At 37.1% G+C, this 22,999-nt stretch overlaps 1 protein-coding gene across 3 annotated transcripts in view; it reads left to right on the top strand.

Annotated features, from left to right (window-relative positions):
- The window catches only part of LOC132909863 (nuclear hormone receptor FTZ-F1 beta), a 31,325-nt gene extending 9,791 nt beyond the window's left edge, over nt 1–21,534 (top strand). Inside the window, exons 2-8 of one of the 3 annotated variants that reach the window (XM_060965001.1) lie at nt 6,401–6,994; nt 8,799–9,232; nt 9,782–10,123; nt 11,261–11,939; nt 13,893–14,779; nt 16,021–16,311; nt 17,583–21,534. In XM_060965001.1, coding sequence (XP_060820984.1) covers nt 6,643–6,994; nt 8,799–9,232; nt 9,782–10,123; nt 11,261–11,939; nt 13,893–14,779; nt 16,021–16,287 — 2,961 coding nt within the window. In that variant the 5' untranslated portion in view covers nt 6,401–6,642 and the 3' untranslated portion in view covers nt 16,288–16,311; nt 17,583–21,534. Of the gene's footprint in view, nt 1–6,386; nt 6,995–8,798; nt 9,233–9,781; nt 10,124–11,260; nt 11,940–13,892; nt 14,780–16,020; nt 16,312–16,789; nt 16,818–17,582 lie in introns of those variants that run through there. The other 2 variants (XM_060965003.1, XM_060965002.1) reach the window with 2 other exon arrangements.
- Nucleotides 21,535–22,999: the final 1,465 nt, after the last annotated feature.

Below are 22,999 nucleotides of genomic sequence, written 5' to 3'. Positions count from 1 at the left end.
AAGTGAAACACAGAGAGGGGGCAAAGAGATTCCACATCGAATCCAGTACTTTTTGTACTTAGGTGGAACGCGATTGCGAGGAAAGCTTCTATGAAATACCTTAGTATGCTCATTGTGTAACGTACAGTCTTTGTAAACGTACAATTATCGCACGTTATCGTTCGGTAGAAGTAGCAAGACAATTCGTCGTATGAAATTTTGCGACTCGCGTTTCTCCTTGCTCCCAGCTTCGGCGTCTACTTTCCAAGTTGAGAAAAATGTTTGTTCTATCGTACTTAATAATTCATTATTATATAATTCGATCGTTAAAATGTCTGCTATAATTTTTAATCATTTTCCCTAAACTAAACTCAAATATCGATTACGCTTTAAATTTATAAAATGTCGTTTCCTAGCAACCAAGTCTAGCAAGCAGTTCTCTCGCAGTAAGTCTCTCGGTAACTTTATGATACAACGTAATAAAGTAACTAGATCGATTAAAGTAACTTTAATTTGGATACGCCGATTTTTTTTTTTTTTTTTTTTTTTTTTTTTTTTTTTTTTTTTTTTGTTTTATTTTGACGTAATAGAAAAATACGTACGCGAATTTAGAAAAAGGATTACAATACCGTTTGTACGGACATTTGCTTAAACAAGCGTACGTTTCAAATACGTTAATTCTTTTTACTTTAACACGACAGAAGAAGTTTAACGTGGAAAAAGTTATATACGTTCCGTTGTACGTAATTTTTGTATTAATTTTTTTATTCGTTTTTCTATTCATTTTTGTTCACGGGACGAACGCATTCGTTCGTGTTATATGAATTTGAGTTTGACAGTTTGTTCGATTTATGCAGTTCGTAACTCGTTATTCGCGTTTATCCTTCGTTGATGTCTGTTTAGAGAGAGAGAGAGAGAGAGAGAGAGAGAGAGAGAGAGAGATATTACGTCGCCGATACGCATTTCCGCGAAACGTAGCGTTTATTTGGTAATTAAAATTTGTCTCTTGGAGCCAACCAATGCGAGATTGTGAGAGGCAGGACGATTAATCGTTAATCCGATAGTTTTTAACGATTATAAGAGAATCAACGTTTCATTGCGCGATAATTGCTAATATCGGTCACGGATCGCACTCGTCGTAACGTAGCATTTACAAGGGAAGACGCGTTTCAGTCGCTCGAACGTAAATTAACTTCTCTTCGTGCCAGCGTCGACTTAAGAGAAGGGGTACGGAAGCAGGCTATAACCCTTTTTTTTTTGTTTACCTTTTTTTAATTTACCCTTTAAAATGATAAATTTGACGGAAAAATAAAATAAAAATGTTTTTTTTTATATTTTGTAGACGATTTAAAGAATTTAAAAAATTTAAAGAATTTTATTTCGTATTTGTGTAAATTCGTGTTTCTACGAAGGAGGCCTGCAGAAGCTTCAGTCCGACGCTGTTTTCGTGTCATTCTGTAAGTTGTGACAATCATTTGCGAGCCGTAAGGTTAAAACGACGCGAAACGTTAACGATAATCTCTAACGAAAAGACGTGGACGTGGAACGAACGGTGGATGTGATCAACGATAACGTCTTACTTGGCCCGCGTATTATCTGCATTGACAAGCCTAACGTAATAGGAAAACAAACGTGGCTCGTCGTACTTGCTTCTTTCATGGTCATTCTGAATCTTAATCGGGGCTTACAGTATATACATATGTACGACCCGCTCGAAATAGAGCCGGCGTCGTGTACTCTTAAGGTCATCGATCCCTCTTCCGCGTCACCTGCCATCCTCGTATCTTTTATCTAGGCACGAACCTAACATCGATCGATAAGTAAATCGAAAATACTGCAATTACGCGATTTCCTAACTTTTCCCAATTTCCACTTTTGCATGAAAGAAAAAATTCTGTTTTGTATCATCGATTTGTTCCTTTTTGTTATCTTTTCTATTCGTTTGACGAATCACACAGACCCTTGTCAATCGTGCCGCGATTACTCTCCGATCGGAGGTAAAATTTTGTTTGCCCTGTAATCGAAAATCGTTTCTCGGATATACAAACACCGACGAATTTTTCAAATTAGCGACAGAAGGTATATCCAGCAGCCTACTTATTTTTCGAAAGCATCATCGTATTACCAAGTGGAAAAGTGAATCGGCAGAGTTCGAGAAACTAGCATACTTTTTAATACACGTTTATAATTCGCATAAAGAGAACGGAGTAGGTACCTGTGGAATACTGATAATTGATACACTTGCCACAGTATGTATCGACTAGTGGTAACTTGATCTTTTATTTTAGAAAAAGTCAACTATTTCATCGATCGATAACGAATCTTTATATATTTTCAACTGTAGATGAAATATCAACGTCGTAATTACGCAATAGGACGATTCGGCAACGTTATTCGTTCCGCTTGAACGTATTAAAGTTCGTTCGTAGAGAAGTCGATTTAAAACTGCGTACTTTTACTATCGTCTACTTACTATCGTTCGGTTATAAACGTTCAGTTATAACGTTAAATTCAAAATTCAAGGATTTTATGGTATATTATATCGAAGATTTTATAGTATAAAAATAATTTTATTTCCTTTATTAATTATCATATAGAAAAATTAGCATCGTTTGTATGTCTATACAACACTGTACACTGTACACTGTACACTATACACTGTACACTGTACGCTGTACACTGTACACTGTACATTGTACACAATATACATGTATATATACGGATAGTCTTTAAGGAATGCGTAACTATAGGAAACATTTTTCAAGGATAATTTTTCCAATAGAATGGTAAATTGTGCGATTCTGTCCAATATATCGATAACTTGTATCAAGGATTTCTAAATAATTGCGTACGAAAAATCAATCTGCAAATTAAATAGTAGTACATTAATAATAGTATATCGCTTTTACCGTATAAAATATTCGATTAGAACGAGACGGCTGGCTAAGGACGCGATCGTACCGTTCTCCGAGCGGCGAACGCTAAGCGGCAAAATTGGCATGTGAAACGGTGGCGTTGACTGTATCGTCGCTCGTTCTGCTGCTTACCGCCTTACCTCTCTGTATGATCACGGTGTTCGCGGTTCTACAGTTGGGATCTTTATCGGCCGAACGTTCGTAAGGCCGTCGTTTCGTAACCGTCCATTTCCGTGAAGAACAATCATCGTTTACGGCTTTAGCGACCCAAAATACCCCCGAAAAGACACATCCGAATGAGAAATTGTCCATTCCGGAGAGAATAGTAATTCTTCGTCGGCAAATTAAAACGCGTACGCGGATAATCGGATTAAGGTAAAAAAGAAAGAAAAAGCGTTTCAACGATTTCGATAGAATCAACTAACGTAGATTACGTATATGCACATGCGGGTGTAAATGACCGTGCAAATGACAGCAACGACGTGTTTTAACCACTTGACTAATTAACTGCCATTCTTATATCGACCGTTGATCTTTATGAATCGAAACTATACGCTGATCGAAGAAAAAGAAAGAATATGTAAACATTGTATGTAGAGTGTTGGGACAAAGGAGAAATTTTGAAGGCTGCAGATAGAAGCGAAATAGAGAAGTCGGAGAATAGACTGGAAAATAAAGAAAGTGACAGGAACGAGAAGGTTTTCTCGAGTTCTCGATAAAGGTAAAACGTTATGAGACTGCGTTCGTCCAAATATACTAAAAAAAAAAAAAAAAAAAGTGCAATCCTGGTGCATCGTGGTGGATGGCGTGGTTAAAGTAGGGAGAAAAGACCTTGAGTCGCGTCACGTGACCACGAAGCTGCATGGGAGTTGGGTAGGGCGGTTGCAGAGGGCCTTGACCTTACCGTCGGCGTCGCAGCCATAGTTGTAACTACCATCGTCGTGGCCTTTGCGAACATCCGAGAAGAGGCCGATATAGCCGCGTGACGCTTCATTTTCCTACGGTTTAACTCTTCCCGTTTAGCCGCTGTTTGGTTACACCAAAATTTCCGCTCCTCCACGATAGTCCTACCGACTAATAGTTACCGCTATACGAAGCAATGTCGTCCGTCCGAACGTCGAAGAGATGCTTTTAAAAACTATACAAGTCACAAGTTGGTAGTATGAGAGATATATACAAGATCGTATACGTGAGATTTTAAGCGTATAATCTAACGTTGGGTCGAAATTCTATTTATTAAATAACTTTCCAACGAACGTAACGTAACGTAACGAAGATAAAAGATATTAAATTTTATACGAATAAAATTATGTATAAAGTGACGAATTTTTTATACAGACAAAATGAAATTTTTATATAGAGATATATTCGATCGTGTCGCATAGCTTTATGCGAAAATTAATTAGCAAGAAGATCAATTAATAAAAGGCATAGAAAATTAGCTAGAAAATTAAATGGATAGATAGTTGGTCGTAGTATGTTTTACAATGTTTCTTGTCGCTTTCCCGCTTCGTTTAGCGAATAGTTCTTACGGTATACGATATATACGTTACGAAGGAAAGAAAAGACTCGTATCGTGAGTATTTCTGGAATATGTTCAAGGACTGAACGGTAATTGCAAAAGAAATAAAGTAATACGAAATTTATCAGTAATATGAAATTTATCATACACGCGTGGTTAGTGGAAAACTATATTTTCTGAAACTGTATTTAAAGTGAATGTTTTCTCTAGAAAATGACAAAACCGAAACAACATTTTTTTCTCCTCTCATATCCGATTGATAAATAATCTCGTACAAAGATATATTATACGTTTTTTGTGTTTGTGTTTGTGTTCGTGTTTGTGCGTGCGTGCGTACCATGTCGAAAATTTCTTCGCATCTTAGACGAATATTTGGTCACTGTGATTTACAATACTCGATTTACAAAATAACCGTAGTAGCTTTTAGTAGGTATTTGATTAAGCGGTTTGGAACGGATTAACGACGAATCGATAATTGGAGGCAACGTTTAAGCGATACTTTTTCACGAGAGATCGGCGCGTTATAAATTTGTGTCCGTCAAAAAGAGACACGGCAACGTGTTGTCTGGACATACGTAATTAACGGTATTGCCGCATCCAGACTATCACACGTATCCATGTTCTGTAACGGACAAAGAACGGAATTTCGTATAATAATTTTTATTTTCCCTTGCTCGGTGCATTATATCGTGTTGCATGATCGCCGAGTTACAAACAAAAGATACGAGTACGAAGCGCGTTTATGTTTCCGCGCGAAGGTCGATCGGTGGTTCTGCGGGACCGGAAGTGGACCGGCCTTGCGGGACGGCCGTCGGTGCACGGTGCACACTAGCGGAACTTGGATGTGTGCGATCGCTTCTCAGACGCGCTCTGTAAACGTTCTTCGTACACTCGAATGCACTTTCTTACGACGCGACGTCTCGCTATGAAACTTGATATCATCTTGATAAGAATTACTCTTTTTTCTACCTAACGTTTCTCTTTCTTCACGCTTAAAAAAACTTTATATTCGTTCTAGATTTTAATTCTCATTCGCAATAATCTAATAGTTCTTTGTTTCTCGATATCTTGATCAAAATTACTCTTCCTTCGTTGAATCTCCCTCTATACCTTCTTTGTATCCTTTCTAGAATTTCACTCCTGCTTCAAATATCGTACGCACCCGTAATAATTTTCTACTTTTAACTCTTGTTAAATTAATGTTTCTATCACGCTTTTTTACACGCTCGCTCTATTTACTCCTTGCTTTACCGCTTTACCTTTACTTCAACGTAGAGGATATCAGGGATATTCTCTTACTGATTATTTATTTTTATTTTGAATTCTCGTTGAATTTCCAGAACTGCAATTTCCAGAATTGCACTGGCGCATACGCGGCATTTTACTTGTCTATATTAAATCCAATATTATAAATAAATATAGTATAAGTAATAATATACGTTGCATTAGCTTTATTAAACGTACTATATGGAAGAATAACTCATTTTTTCATGATATAAATACGTTTTCTTTTCTTTTCTTACTTACTTTCGCGTATCAACGTTCAAACGTTTGGATCAAAGTTCAAAAATATTATTTCCGATATTTTTGATATTAATAAAAAATCTAAATCAGCTGCGCTTTCGCTCTCCTTTAAAGGGACGCTTTCTTCCGTGAACGTTGGAATTTTCAATCGTAAAAGGTTAAGCTTCTGATTATTCGCTGTTTCTCCTGCCGAAATTAACAGTGTTCGAGTTCTACGTTTGCCGACTTTTTTAATATTTTCCCAAAAGATTCTCGATTTTCTCGAGCAACGGGACGTTAACGGAATGGAAAAAAAAAAAAAAGAAAGAAAAAAAAGAAAAACACGATTTCTATGGGAATCGGCTGTTTGTCGATACTAGGGTATTTAGGCGAGATGTTCGCGCGCGTGTTATGTCCTGTACATGGATATTCTCGCTTTATATATCGTAATTCGATAATCGTTGAAGCTTTCTGTTGGCAGGCACGCAGGCACGCAGGCACGCAGGCACGCAGGCACGCAGGCACCGGTCGGTCGTTGTTCGATGAGACGCTAACGCGATTAATAGACGCCGTGCGAGAGAAGATAGAAATTATCTGGAAGTAGCGGCAGAGGCTGGTCGCTGGAGAAGGCAGAAAAGTTGTTCGCAGAATGCCGCAGGATTTCGCGACTGTCGAAAGAGCGCGAGTCACGTCACGAGCGTGTGACGAATTAACTAGCTGAGGATGTCGGAGCAAAACGGGCCCAGCGAGGGCCCTGGACCGGGCCCAGGGCCGGGTCCCGGTTGGTGGCCAACCTCACAGTCCTGGAAAACGAACTCCTGCACCGCTGCTGCCTCCTCGTCCACTTGTTCGACCATTTCAGAAAACTCCGCCTCCGTCTCTGCCTCTTGCACCACCTCTACGTCCTCTCTGGCGACCACCACATCGGCCACTTCGTCGACCAGCTGCTGTTCCTCGAGCCCTGGCGGTCCTGGTGGACCGTCTTGCACCATCACCGCGACCCGCTCCTCCGAAACGGGAAAGAACGTCTCTGTCACGACGATCAATGTACCGCCTAATCAGGACATGCACGATGGTAATTCTTTATTATAGAATATAGTTTTGTATCGATACTCGAACCTTTTAAAACACTTGTCACGCTTGTTGTGCTCGTACGATCAAAGAGAGTACGGTAGAACGGATCACGCGGTATAACGTGCTATCGCGTAACGAGATTGCAAAATAGCTTGAAAACACTGTGTATGCGGTAGCACGTGACAGTGCTACGTTCGAACAGTTATCGTAGAAATATTTCGTATCTGCCAGTGTATAGAAAACTTACGTTGCATCAATTTACCGCAAACATATATTTAGCTAAAGATTATCGTAGCGTTACTACTGTTACTATTATATATCGATAGCCATGATATCGATACTGGTAGTAAGCAGATGGCGACACTTATCGTTATATAATTGCCGTTAAATATGTTACTTTTACTAAATATCTGTTTTCCTGTACGCTATTTTCCTGTTTTCCTGTAAAACGCTGTTTTCCTGTAAATTACGAGTTACGACTCGTGTATACTACATTTTCAGATTTGTTCGAAACTTGACATACAATCGTGATATAAATCGAACCTCGTTACGAATCGATAGTTACAAATATTATAAATAGGAAATTTCCAAATATTTCGTATAATACAGTCGACGTGTTCGTAAAGGGTGTCTGCAAGTCGTGGAATACTTTCGTGAGCCAATCCACGCATCTACGTGTATCTCGAAATTTCTTTTATTCGTTTATTATCAGCTTATTTTGGTAAGAAGCAAATATAGAAAACATCGTACGCGTATGTATCTAAAGATATTAAGAATATCGGTGTTTAACCTAACGGAACGTCTACCACTACGTACGTTTGATTATTTCGATTTCCTGTTACGAATAATTAATCGAGAGTAACGAGCTTTCGTTACTGGATCGCCATTATTTCGGAAATATTTTACACGCCGATATTTTCTTACACGTCATCTGCTAAACTAATCCTTCCAACTGTGTGAAAAAAAGTTATTCCATTTTAATCCGAATATCAACGAAAGTAAGCGTGTATCGTGTTAGGTGGAACAACAATAGGATCTATATTGGCGTCTGATCGTTCGAGCTTGAGTTTCGATCGAGATAAATCGAGTAAAACGTCTATTGTAAAGTATTTCGAATTATTCAACGAAAACTAATGGAAAATTGGCAAAGTAGAGACCGTGCGAGGCTGACGCAATATCGCCACGGACGAAATTGTCACGGAGTTATCTCCGCTACTTGCTGAGATAACTGATCCGAGTCGTACATTCGTATTATCTAAGATAGGTATAAACGAATCGTCGAAAGAAAAAATATAAAATTTGTACATTTATTGGAATATCTACTGTATATATATATATATATATATATATATATATATATATATATATATATGTATGTATATATATATAGTGCCTGCTGTACCAGAAAATGTTTAGTAAAACAAGAATCTTGCGATAGGGCGTTGGTATGATTGCAAGTTCCGTTATGATATATAAATATTTCGATCTTAATTTCATCGAAAAAATATTTCGCTCCAGCTTCGGTGGTGGCCTGTTTTATAGAGAACAGATGGAGAGATCCATCGATCGGTGTACAAGGGAAAAAAAATTGTTGGTCTCTCGGTTCTGTTTGAAAATACAGAGACGATCGATCTTTGGGCGAGGATCGTACACTGGATCGGAAATGGTATAATTTTGCCTAATGAAATTCTTTTCTATCTTATAGCTCACGCTATAATTACCTAATGATAGCGGTATTTTTAGAAGGATTTATTAGCCGCGATGAAACTGTTAAATCTAACGAAAACGTCCGATGGGATTTTCAGGCAAGGGTATATGCAAGTATCTTGGCGGCCAGAACGGCGTGACGGTATCGGTAGTGTCGAGCTGTGGCTCCGTACTGGGATGTGGAAACGCGAACGTTGTGTCTACCACGGGGATAGGCAACAGCACCGGCACACAGAGTATTGGCATCGGAGTGAACATCCTTGACCAGAACACGGCGGATGATGACGCGGAGGATAGCGACGTTGAGATAAGCAAAATCGACTTCCGAGGGGTGAATTTGCGTACGAAGAAGAAACGAGACGCGTCTGGTAGTCAGAGTCAAAGCGGGGAGAAAATCGGCGATGGAGAGGCCGAGGATGCGAACGGTTGTTACGATGGAAGCGACGCGTCTCAGCAACAACCGGAGAGGCCTATGTCATGGGAGGGAGAACTGTCCGATCAAGAAATGTCTTCCAATACGATTACAAATCAAGTACGTGCCCTAACTAACTTGCTACTATCTTCTAAGCTGTAAGTAAGTAAGTGAAGCTAAACCATTTGAAAACCAGCATGTAAGAACAGCGTAATAGTCGGTAGACCGCAGCAGCTCTTTTTTCAAGCGTTTCTCAGCCTACTTGAAATTATCGACAACAACGACAAAAGTACGGTAATATAATATTATAATCGTTATAATATTTTTTAGTTCGGAACGATAATGAGAACGATGATTAACGACGAAATCCAGTTAAATACGTAGGTTAACGATAGGCCAACGATAGGCTAACGATAGGCCAGAGTACGTGCCCAGCAGGTTCCAACATGGTCCAGCTAAATTTCCACTCTCTACGAGTATCGGTTTCGAAAAGAGATCAGCGATACTTCGGCACGGATTCGTATCTATCTGTTCGTATATCCAAGGCTAGAGTACTTTGAGAAGCGAAAAAATACTAGGCTTCGACCCAGGCGTCGAGTTTTTCCTCGTTTTTCTAAATGAAACGCGTCTTTGACATTTTTATAAAGGAAACTATTTATTTTATCACAGGATACGCACGAGGACACGTCGATGGAGGGTGTTCAAGTATGCGGCACGAGTCCCGGACCAATGGAACAAAAATTTCCCATAAAACCGGAGCCAGATTTTCAGTCGAACCCAGGTTTCACGTTTGGATCTTTTCACGACACCGGATTACCTCTGAATCACGGCCAGCAAATACAACAACAGCAACAACAGCGCAACATCGAGAATCTCGAACAGACGCAACAAAACGATTTGCCTCTTCTCGTAGGAAAATTACTTGGCGGTTACAATAGTTCGACTCCGAATCACAGTCCAGTGTTGAATCCTAGACACCATCTAACGAAGCATAGCCACACGAGATCGCAGGTAATACAAAACGGACGGCGTGTTTCTTTAACTTTATCCGTGTATTGATCTTGAAATTCGTCGTTCAAGCGTACATGTCCAGTGTGAGCATATAAATTACGTTCGTCGAAACAGCGACCAGATAATAAAACGGGCAAAGTCAGCTATTCTACTTTCTACTGTCCTATTTGTCGTAAAATAGTGAAGTAGCGATTAATTGAGAAAATGCAAATTTATGCAACACGTAACGCGTAACTTGCCGATTCGCTTGTATCGTTAGTTGGTCAATTATCGTGCAAAAGGAAAAGCTGTTCAATCTGTTTCTTCTTCAAATTGATATTTACCTTATCGTAATAAAGCATCTGTCTGCATGTCTATTCGACGAATTGTTGTTATTATTATTATTATTATTATTATTATTATTATTATTATTATTATTATTAGTCGTGAAATTTTGCCTCGTAAGAGTATTCGATGTTGCAACATTCCTAGCCACCTTTCACGTATATATACAGCAAACATTTTGAAATCTCGTTAGCACTGTAACGAGACGCGATTGCTTATATTGGTAAAACTTGAAACTGAAAATATAAGCGTATAAAATTTACAAGATGATTCGTTCGTTGGAAATATTCATTGGTCGTAGTTACAAGGTATACAAACGTCTCGTAACTTGTTCTTTTCGTTCCCCTCGCTTTCATATTTTATCGTTAAAATCGGGTTATCGGTGTCGGCGCTTTTTCCAATTTTCCAATAAATCCTTCAACGCACAAAGCCAATTTAAGTATAGTATAGATACATCTTTCTTCGATAATGATAATACTCGTTGAATACCGAAATATACAATTAATACTCGATACTTAAACGTAACTATATTTGTATTTGAAATTGATCGATTTATAAAGGATACCGCCGTTCTCTGCAAGAAATGTTCATATCGAAACTATGTTTTAGGAAAAACTTCTAAATTATAAAATAGTGTGTAATGTAGATTATAAAATGTGGCAGAAATTGTATTTACAAGCTGTACTTACTCGTATTAGAAAATAATAATACAGTTGATAGGCGTTAACCAACCAAGATCCTATATACGCGCGATTAAATACAAAGGATAAAAATACCATTACCAGGCCTCCTGACACCTTGAAAACTTTTCAGGTGCCGTCACCGGACTCGGCCATTCATTCCGCATACAGCGTATTCAGCTCCCCGACGCAAAGTCCTCACGCAACTCGCCACTCCCCCCTGGGCGCGGCGAGTCCAGTTCCATCTTCGTCGCTATCCTTGTCGCGACACAGTTTCAACAATTCCACTTCCTCGTTGTCGCTCTCGTTGTCACACTCCCTCTCGAGAAACAATTCGGACGCCTCGAGCAGCTGCTACAGCTACGGCTCTCTCAGCCCGCCCACGCACTCGCCCGTCCAGCAACCGAGACATCCGCAGCATCACCAGCATCAAGTTGCTCAAGGAAGCCCGCTTCATCTGCCAGCGACCGCTTCTCCCGCCGTTACTCATCACTACAATTCCACTGCACCGGGTTCCGAGCTATCTCCGGAAGGATACGTTGCAGACGATCAGGAAGACTGTAGAATACCCTCGGCACCGTCCGGTATATCCACGAGGCAGCAACTAATTAATACCCCGTGTCCAATTTGCGGGGATAAGATCAGTGGTTTTCATTATGGAATATTCTCGTGCGAGTCGTGCAAGGGATTTTTCAAACGCACCGTCCAGAATCGAAAGAATTACGTGTGCCTTAGAGGCGCGGGCTGTCCAGTCACCGTTGTTACCAGGAAAAAATGCCCCGCCTGCAGATTCGAGAAGTGCCTCAATATGGGTAAGACGAGTGAAAGTTGTTGTCGCGTTTATTCGCGGTCTGCTTTCAGCTGGACAACCGATAGATTTCGGATTATTTGAGATAATCGAGTCGCGCGTCTTTCCGTTGTACAACCGTACCAACGAGGCAGCAACAACAGATTCGAATCAGGGTTAGTTTCGGATCGAGCTTGGCATCGATATTTGACTATTCGGAACAAAGATCCGAGATTTCCAGCCGTTTTAAACCATCTTCTTTTTCTTCTACGTTTTACGTCGCATCGTCTGCAACATCGTTAGCCGACCATCTTTAAGATAACTTAGCACGTTCCTCGTACGATCCTCTAATGGATCACACGTGTCTCCGTATTTGTTGTATAGTAGTGGTCTTTTCATGCGAGATTTTAGGCGTTATCCATAGTTTTATGTTATTTGCGTTTATGTTATATGTTATTTGATTTACGTCTGCGCTTCATAGATGTAGTGTTGGAGGCGGGTTTGACAGCCGCGTTTCCAAGCGGATAGGATAAATTTGGTTGGTAGCGTTAATTAGTAAGAGACGTTGCCGTTGATAACGATCAGGAACAGCGCGATGCGGACGACTAACCAAAAGTATTGCTTTAGCTGCGACTTGGATAGATCGATTTGCCAGGAAATTTGTTATAAGAGCTATCGGTTTTATAAAGGCTGCGTCCATTGATCTTTTTTTAGATCGACGAGAGTATTTACGACACTCGCATCCACTCGCCGTATCGTATCGTGCGCTCTTTCGATGCCTATGCGTCACGCGCGTTTCCCTCGATGATAATCCAAAGGTGTAGACTTGAACGGTATCCGTTCAGGTTCGCGTTGCTTTTGCGCCAAGCGGATAATCGATTCGTAGAAAGCAACTGTTTCGTTGATTATCTTTTCCAAAAGCTCGCACGTAGCGTTGGTCAGCGCTTTTGAGTTTGTACGATAGCTTTCTGGTTTATGCTTGTGATTGTTTTTATTTGGTTTAGAAACCGCTAACGACAATTGCTCTCCTCCGGTTGTTGGGCGAGATTCCGTGGATCCGTATAATTGAAAGTCTCGAGGAGACGATTCGTTTCGAATGGGTGTGTTTTCAGGGCCTGGGATGGCGGAATCTTTAGTTATTCCGAGGTATTTTCCATTTCTTCTTCTATGGACGTTGCTTCGCGATTGCCAGCTTCGCGTGGAACCGCTGTCATTCGTTTTCATCCGAATAACGCAACACGTTTCGTAGAACGTTTTCATAGTCTGTTTTAAACGGAAAAGAAGGATGGATGATGGAATTTCTGTGAAAATGCGCTTGCGATATCTATCTGTTATTAGCAACTGTTTTGCTTTTATCTAGTTCAATTTGTTCGATTTTTTCCAGCCGCGTAACTGCTTTGTCGGTGTTTGATTTATTCCGGACGATGTATATTTGTTCGATGACTTACTTAACAGAGTTAAGTGCCCTTGATTATTCTTCAAAATTTCCCTCGTAATTTATCGAATTCTATCAAGTTGTCGATAGTTTGATGTTTTTTGGCATTTTCCAATGCACGCTGCCTTTTACATCTCGTTAAATCTCTCTCATCCAAGTGTATATGGAAATTTTACCATTCGAAATCCTTAATGTAAATCTCGTTGCTCCGGGTCCTATTGCTCGTACAACGATATCATTAGCTCGCGGTCCTTGGTAAGCAAGGATTCGTGCTTCGTGGCGTTTGCTTACGACTCGTTTGGCCATGGTCACGAATTGGTTTACCTATCGCGGTGTCGAGAGACGAGATACTCGTGTACTCGGCAGTTTGCTTATACTTATACGCTTTTATAATTTATAAGTTTAAATATCTTAAAGAACGTATAAGAGTTATTAATATTAGAAGTAGATTTTCGAAGAAACGTAAATTATGAAACATAGAAAAACATAGAAACTACTTATTTTACAAAATTTTGAGAATCGTGTAATTTTGATTATCGATAGGTATGAAGCTCGAGGCGATCAGGGAGGATCGCACCAGGGGTGGCAGAAGTACCTATCAGTGTACATATACTTTTCCACCAAATTTTGTCGGTAGTTCTGCGAGTAACATGGCCAGCGACAAATTAACTACCGGAGGAAATTGTAGTCCGGCTCCGGCTGGTAACGAACATCACTATGCGGCAAGGCACCATTCGAATCACTCCCATAAGATGCAAGTGGTACCGCAACTTCTACAGGATATCATGGACGTAGAGCACTTGTGGCATTACAACGATAACGATCGTATGACTGGGATTCAAAACGCAGGAACGAATTTTACTAGAAACAACGATTCAATGTTATTGAGCGTTAGAAGCAACGGAGGAGGATCTGGAATAGAGAACGACACAGGTTCGGGTATCGAGTGTTCCTCCAATAGAACCACAGGAAATGGTAATCCTAGCAATAGAAGAGATAACAGGTCATGCTCCAATGTTTCTAACGTTGGTAACGAACAACATGCTGCACCCGTTGGTAACAGTTCTCAAATCAACAATACGAATTGCAATCCAACTCAACATCCTGATTTTCTGTCGAACCTCTGCAATATCGCTGATCATCGACTCTACAAAATAGTGAAGTGGTGCAAGAGTTTGCCGTTATTTAAAAACATTTCGATCGATGATCAGATCTGTCTGTTGATTAATTCTTGGTGCGAGCTACTGCTCTTCTCGTGCTGCTTTCGCAGTATGAGCACTCCCGGTGAAATTAGAGTGTCTCTCGGTAAGTCGATTACACTGGAACAAGCTAGGCAGCTTGGTTTAGCGACCTGCATCGAGAGGATGCTTGCGTTTACTAACAATTTGAGAAGGCTCCGAGTAGATCAGTACGAATACGTGGCGATGAAGGTAATTACTTTTCCTTCGTTTACTTATTCTCTGAGCTTTTAACTAACAAATGTTTTAACAGTGACGTTGATAGACGGAGAGCATGATTACTTGTGAAAAATAAATTAAAAGTAGTAGCGATAAGAATCTTTTGAATCGGACTTTCTTCCTGAAAATTTGCCAATAAAAATTAAAGGAATTAAATTTGAGAATCGTTAATAAACTCGTTCCTATTTTTCTTTCGCTCTTTTCAATATAAATACCGTACCAATATAAATATCGTTCACGTAGAAACCTAGTAGTAAGTAGATTTTCTAATAGTCTGACCGAATAAATCAGCATTATATTAAGGAAAAATGTATTCTTGTGCTTGATGCAATGATAGGTATATAGGTATATTGACTACGAACAAATATAACTATATAAATAGCTATATGCCACAATATGAAAAAACGTTATACGTGAGTTTCTCTGACCTTTCAATGATTTTCAATATTTTACCTAATATTTGACACGATTTACTGCACGAATTACGCTAAAAAATACACGATATTCTGCTCAAAAGTCAATTTTACCGCTTTTACGGAAAACGTGCTAAACAAAAACAAAAAAGGAGTTTAAATTTTCAAGCTGTTTAGTTAGCTGCGAAAAGTTTATATCGATTTGCTATATGGATTGATTTTTTAACAGATACCGTTACTCGTCTATAGTTGGGCTCGTCGATTTAAATCACTGTTAATTTAAAAGATAAAAGCTAATTTTATTTCATATTTTTCATTTTATCGTATCAAAGAAACAACTAATGCTCTATCTTAGGCGTTGTAACGTCATTTTTGCAACTTTTACTTTCTTATTCAAATAAATTTAACACTCCGATGGCGACGCGATGTCTGGATCCATTCGGATCGTCGATCTACACAATTCGAAGATAACGATAACTCTAAAGTAAAATGTAATAACTGTGGAAATATATTTATACACAAAAATTAAAACGCTTTGTATACGATATTGTGCAGCATCGTAATAAACCTTATTTGCCAACAGTAGCCTTCTTTTTTATTCCATCGTCACTCGATTATCGTCACTCGTATCATGACTCGTAGACGTAAGAGAATAAGCGTTCCAAGATGAAAAGCTAAATAACTCTCGCGCGAGCCCCTTGGCCGCCCGCCCTCGGAGTGTTAATAGAAAGTTATGCTATAACCGAATAACTAATACATGCTGATTATAAAACTAACGTGTTTCATTTTTATCATTTATAGGTAATAGTACTGTTGACCTCTGACACGAGTGAACTGAAAGAACCTGAAAAAGTTAGAGCATCTCAGGAAAAGGCTTTACAAGCATTGCAACAATATACTATCGCAAGGTATCCAGAAATGCCAGCTAAGTTTGGTGAATTATTATTGAGAATTCCAGATTTACAAAGAACATGCCAAGCAGGAAAGGAATTATTAAGTGCTAAACGTGCTGAAGGAGAAGGCAGCTCGTTTAATCTGTTGATGGAATTGTTGAGAGGAGATCACTGAATTATTACCACATTGAACAATGCCGTAAGTTAATTATTCAATTTATAAAACCGATATACAATATATGGTATAAATGGTATATCCTTTAATTAATATACAGAATTTTCACTCTGGTACAGATATAGGCAAGTTTTAACTCACCTGTCGTAGTCGAAAATCTATAATAGTAATACTGTCGTCTACTCGATCTGATCAATTTTGAATTAATTTTTAACGCAAACAAATATTTACCAAAGCGTAACACCTTTTTATCAAATTTGATATTTGATATTTAACATTGTTCCACGCCTATGAACCATTTTATTATCCTTTTGTATTTTTTCAGAAATATTAGAAATTAGGGTTTCCAATGATTTCTATCCTATATGATAAGTTTATTGATAGATAGATTTATTTACAATGGATTAAACAGGAAACGATGGTTATTTAACGTGAACTAAATACGCTTAACGTGCTATAACTAAGACGACTAAATGGGTAATTCACAACTCACAACTAATAGCTTACAACTCGTAACAACTGGGCAACTCGACTCTTTACAACTCGACTCTTTACAACTCGACTCTTTACAACTCGACTCTCTACAACTCGACTCTTCGCCACCCGACTCTCCAGGTAACGAGCCCACCCCCGGTAACGACTCCCTGGCCCTTTTGGCCTATCGGCACTTGGGCTTTCTCGCAATATCGTTTATCATTCGCCCGATATTTCTTACGCCATTTCTGTGTTCATACACATGGTCAGGCATTGCGCGATCGCACAGGATCGCACAGGATCGCACAGAACTACCGATCATTATCCGATTAACTTTTCTTTTCTCTTTTTTTTTCCTTTCTTTTTTTCTTTTCTTGTTACATTATACTATCACAAATAGCTAAGAAATTGTATAAACCGTTAACCCTTTGCACTGCGAATTTTATTTCGATTTCGTTGGCATCGGCTCCCAACGCTTTTAGGCGTTTCATTTGAAATTTACTTGAACCAAAAAATAAGACGATATAAATAAATAAAGGAAGAAAAAAAATTCACTTAAATACCAGTTTTATTCGCACTATTGTTGTATCTTGTAATTTTTAAGCATACGATATATCTGGAAACAATTTCCAGGATGCAATCCTGGTTTTCTTTCGCACGTTTCACAAAAATATGTGGGACTCGACGAAGGAGCTGCCGAGATAGAAACTGACGTCGAGTCACGCTCGACATAGGAGTGCAAAGGGTTGAAGTAACAGCAAATATAAACCTATTTAGGAAAATAGATCTTTTACTATATAACTTGGATGATTTTTTTTCAGATTCCACGCTTATGAGGTCCATAAGTTCAGGGAATCGGATGTATTAAATAATCAAGGAGTAACAGAAATGTAAAGAAAACCATAAACATCGCAGTCCATGATACCATTAGTTCTGGGTGAAGGTACTACATTCTTGTAGGACTAATTAGAGGTTCACTGTTTAATGCATAAAGCAAATGAGAAACGATGTTTCGTTTTTCTATATTTTTTTGTTTTTGTTCTTTTTTTAAAATTGAAATTACTTTCACGGGGGTGTTGCATAATACAACTCCACCTTGAAACATAACGAATTTCGAAGCGGCCTATGGTATGCTCGAAATATTCAGCATGCATATTTCTATGCAAAAGAGACTGAAAGTATAATTGAAGCAGAGATGCAGAGCATTTACTTTTACAATAATATCAATGTACAGAGATAGAAAGATTGATTGATTGATTGATTGATTGGAGAGAGAGAGAGAGAGAGAGAGAGAGAGGGAAAGGAAGAGTGAAAGAGAGAGTGAAAGGGAGCACAAGAGAAAGAGAGAGAGAGAGAGAGAGAGTTGGTATCAAATAGCATAAAAATGCTAAATTTTATTAGGTAGGTTCAAGTAAACGACGAATATACAGAGTTTTAACCTTGATAATTATTATTATAATAAAACAACCAGTATTTTGTATTGTTCTGCGCTTACTTAAAAATAAGACAATGATGTCTTATGTCCCGGTAATGGAAGTGTACTTAAATCATGAGTCGACCAATTGTTTACTTATAGAGCAGTTAATCGTGTAATAATTAATAGGTAGTAACATTTAGCTTATCAACAGAACATTATCATCTTTATCTATTACACAAATACATTCTTTTTTATTCTCTGTGTACGTTTTAATAACACGCCGGCAACGGATGAAACATTTCGTACGATAGCTTGATACGTATATATCTTTTCGAAACGCGTGAAACGATTTCTGATATTTTTATTCTTGCAAATTAACTTTATTTTGAGACGCACGTTTCCAAATTCTATGTTACGTTCGGTGAGACTTTTGTCGGATTTTTATAAAAATGACGTTTGTTTGTTGTTAAAATTTTACGATTATTTTATTGTTTAGAAACTAAGACGGTTTACGTTTGGTTTATTATGTTTATGTAAAAAGTATGTATCGTTTGTCGTAATGACTAAACTAGAACGTTAGTACCAGTGATTAAGGATTTTTATTTAAAAAATGAATATAAAATTATATTTCCAATATTTGGAAAATTTAATTATATACATCGAGTACATTATCGAAAGGAAAAGTTGATTTGTTATTCGTTTAAAATCGTTGTTGAACAAAAAAATGAAATAATGAAAATTATTAAATTATTATGGAAGTTATAAAGGTATAATGGAAAAATTGCGCTTTTGTTGTAAACTGGTGCAATTTCTTATTTCGAGTATACGTAAAATTTTTTTATAAAAAATTAGTCGTAAAATGGAGGAACTGGAACTTCCTATTTAAAATGAGAAATACTCATCTCTATCGTTGGTACTATAATGAGACTGTCATATCAACGCATTATTCTTTTTATTAACACAGCGATTAAGTTTCTTTTGATTTTGATCGATAAGAATATCACAACATGCGATAATCTTTAATCTTTAATCTTTAATATTTAAACTTGTAAGAATCGTCTTCCCATCTTTATAGCAGATTTCCTTTGGTCAGAAAGTTTAGGTTGACCTTACCGTCGTATACAGAGTGTTCGATAAATATGATAAAAGACACGACAAAGACATTTTCGATCATTTTGATTTCAATTTTCTACCATTACGATACAGCTGATAGAAGTTTGTTTTTAAGATATCGAGATATTTGATAAAATAAACCTATTGTTTATCGATATTAATGAAACACTCTGTGTAAACGTACGATATTGTGTGCATCGTGAAAGATTTTGTTTGTAAAGTTTCGTTTCCTCGTCGAATATCAAATTCTTACATCCTCTTCGGGTTCCAATAGCCTATAATTTAATCGTAATTAGATTTTCTTCCCTAGAAAGTAGCAGAGGCCAACTTCTCTATTTCCAAGGAATCTTTTTAAATAGTTCTTACTTACGTATTTGAATAACGAACAAGATCGAAGCAAAACTTCTAGTTTCAAATATATCGATGATAATACGATATCGTCTTATCGTCTGAATCTGTAGTAATCTATCGAGAAAACGTTGTTTTCCTATAATTAGTTATTGCCATTGTAATTAATTATTCGAAAGAAAGGAAAAGCTATATTATGGTGAAAAATACGGAGGATTTTTCGGTAAAGAATGTGCACGCCATTCGGCTTACAATTTTTAATAACGAATAAATATCGTATAAATGGAAATTCTCCCGCTAAAGGAAGTATTATTAGTACATTAGTTAGTGAAAAAAATTACTGAAATATTTGTGCCTTCGATAAAATTTAGTATTTTAATCCTTTCGTAATGCGAGGTAGACGCGAGAAGAATTATATTAAGAACATCGTGTAGAGATAATATAAATATATAAAACCAACGACCGACAGTCTGATTATAATTATTAGTCAATGAAGGATTCTTTAACGAAATGATTATCGAAATTGAAGATTTCCTCGTCTATTTTATTTTATCGATAAAATCGATACGAAATCGAACAAATCTTTTAATCATACATCGAATGAAAAAAGAAGATCGATCGGTAGGTAAAAGAATTAGAAAAGTAAAATTAAACCAGTAAAGTCTTTCATTTTGAATTAGTTTATGTTTCGATTATTCTGTATATGGTAGTGCTAAATTTTAACGAACTATTTATACGAAAGAACGAAGAAATTTATTTTAGATCGAAAGTTTTTTACCAATTAGAAGAAAGTATAAATTATGCGACGCTGCTGTAAATATAAAAGTACGGAATAATATTTTTCTGTAACGTATGTATAAAAGATAGAGAGGGACGAAGAGATCGATGAGTCTGATAAACGAATAAATTTAAGCGTAGGAAAAAGAGAAGAAAAAAGTACGTGCACGAGAAAGAAAATATCTGTGAATGCGTAACGTTAATTTAAACGAAAGTGCGCGGAATAAAATTATAATGACGTTATATTTATATTTAAATCGTTAAAAAAAATTGTCGAGTCTGATCTAAATTTGATAAAAAAAAAAAGAAAAACACGAAAAAAAGAAAAAGAAAGGAATATATCCAGACGTTTATAGCTTGATCAACTTTGTTTCATTCATGTCCACTCGACTATGACAAAAGCTTTAGTTTAAGCACAGTTTTATTTCATTGATCCTCGATTAAAACTTCGATAATAACAATAATAATAATCTTCCGTCTTCCGTTTGCAAACATATAGTATTAATTCTATAATAACGATAATAACAAAATTGGTCAACGTTTCTTCGCCGATCATGACAATATACATATGCACTCGAAATTCTGCAATTCGTTAGTATACATCGATCAAAGAGCTTAAATACAGTACATTATAATGATTAATACACATATATGTACATGTGCGTGTTGAAACTAAAGAAATCGTATGCTAGAAATAATAAATATCACTTGCGCATAGTTTAATATGTAATCTTTAATAGGATTATCGAACACAGCGGAGAAAATTGTCACATATATCACATGCAAAGATATTAATGAACGAAGATATCATGCACGATCAACTGACTTGCATTTATTTTTCCTCCTATACTATCGTATTTCGTGTTTTCTTTATAATAATCCTTTTTCTTTTCATAAGAACACGATCATTTCTGTAAGACAGCTGAACGACTTAGATTATCGACAAAAATATTTGCTTGTCAAGTCAGTTAATCGGATGAAAACAGATTGCGAAAACATTATAATCACGAAAATACTTCATATTCCCAATATAGAAAGATGGCTATTTAAACGCAATTAGAGGATAATTTTATACATACAACATGTTCAATACGAAATAAAGAAATTTTTATAAAGTATCGTATTCTGTTCTTACTGTTTAATTAATTTCCCATATTTTCCAATTCAAACATGTAATTTGATTCTTATTTCAAATTAACACGAAAGAAAATCAATTTTAGTGCCCCGATAAATTGTTTCTTACATCATTCTTTCAAATAGTTTTCTTCGAAATTCTTCATTTTATTTATATTTATATTTATATTTAGGATTTAGGATTTAAGATTTACATATAATATATGTTACGTCCGGTGACTCTTGACGTAAATCAGAATCCATCTCTCGGTCGAGGCGGTCACTAGCTGTGCAAATATAATTAATCGGACCGCGATAATCCTAAGGAACTGTCATAAAACTAAACATTTTTATTTTATCGTTGAGGCCACGACGATCTAGACGTTCCTTATGGTTATTGTTCCATCGGGTAAAAAAATGGAAAGGTCGGGGTTAGGTTTCCCATGATCAACGCTCGTTTCCACCCGCGAGCGACCGGTGGTGGGGCGACCGGTGGTGGGGCGACCAGACCCCCAGCGATAGTTCTTCTCTGCGACAGCATCGTCAGAGAACTTTGCTAGTTTCACTTTAGTCATCCTTTGATCGGTCAACGTCTCTTGACTTGTTTTTTCATTCGATGTTCACCAGTCAATGTCTTAACCGGTTTATCAACCTTAGATCAGTCGTCTCTTTAACTTATATCTATACGCACCGACCGTAACTGTCTATGTCTACAAAGTTGTTGGAACAAAGTGTATATTGTAACCTGTTACTTCGGTGTTATACTCGGTTCAACCACCTCTATTATCCTAAACGAAATCCTAAACGAATAGGGGATCGATCATTTCGTGGCGTCGATTATCTAATCGTAACGGAAATTTACGACTCTCGTTGACAACAATATATCTTTATACTTTGCACTGTAAAACTTGAAAAAATATGAAAGATGGACAATTAAGATAATAAATAACAGTAAATATTAAATATGCGCGGAAATTGGAATCCCGAGAAAAATCAGATTCGTATATCGATGTTACATTGTAAATAAAACCTGTAAATATTACTGACATTTTCATTAAATTTAAAGTAAAGAAATTAGAACCGTGAATATGTAAAAAGTTTCTGTTCTCAAATGTTCGTATTAACATCTCTACTATATAATAACTTATCCTCATAGGAATAAGAAAGTAATAAAAAGATTTTAAACAATAATACATACACATAGTTATGTATTTGAAGTCTGAGAACCTTTGTACTCTAAATTATATGTTTTTAGTATAGTATATAGTATATAGTATATAGTATAATGTAATCTTTATAAAAAATGTATGCAAATATAAGTAAGGATAAAGCTAAGGGTGGAAGATAATAATTGGTAAGAAAGCAGCATAATTCCAGAAACACGTCAGTTATGTGAGCATTGGTTATTGAATAAGGTTATTGAAAGTAATACTTGTAATGCAAATTATAATTCGTATATTTCAATTACAA

The sequence above is a fragment of the Bombus pascuorum genome, chromosome 8 (assembly GCF_905332965.1).
Source record: "Bombus pascuorum chromosome 8, iyBomPasc1.1, whole genome shotgun sequence".
Lineage (NCBI taxonomy): Eukaryota > Metazoa > Arthropoda > Insecta > Hymenoptera > Apidae > Bombus > Bombus pascuorum.
The sequence above is the reverse complement of the archived record's forward strand: the minus strand, read 5'-3'. Positions and strand labels throughout refer to the sequence as shown.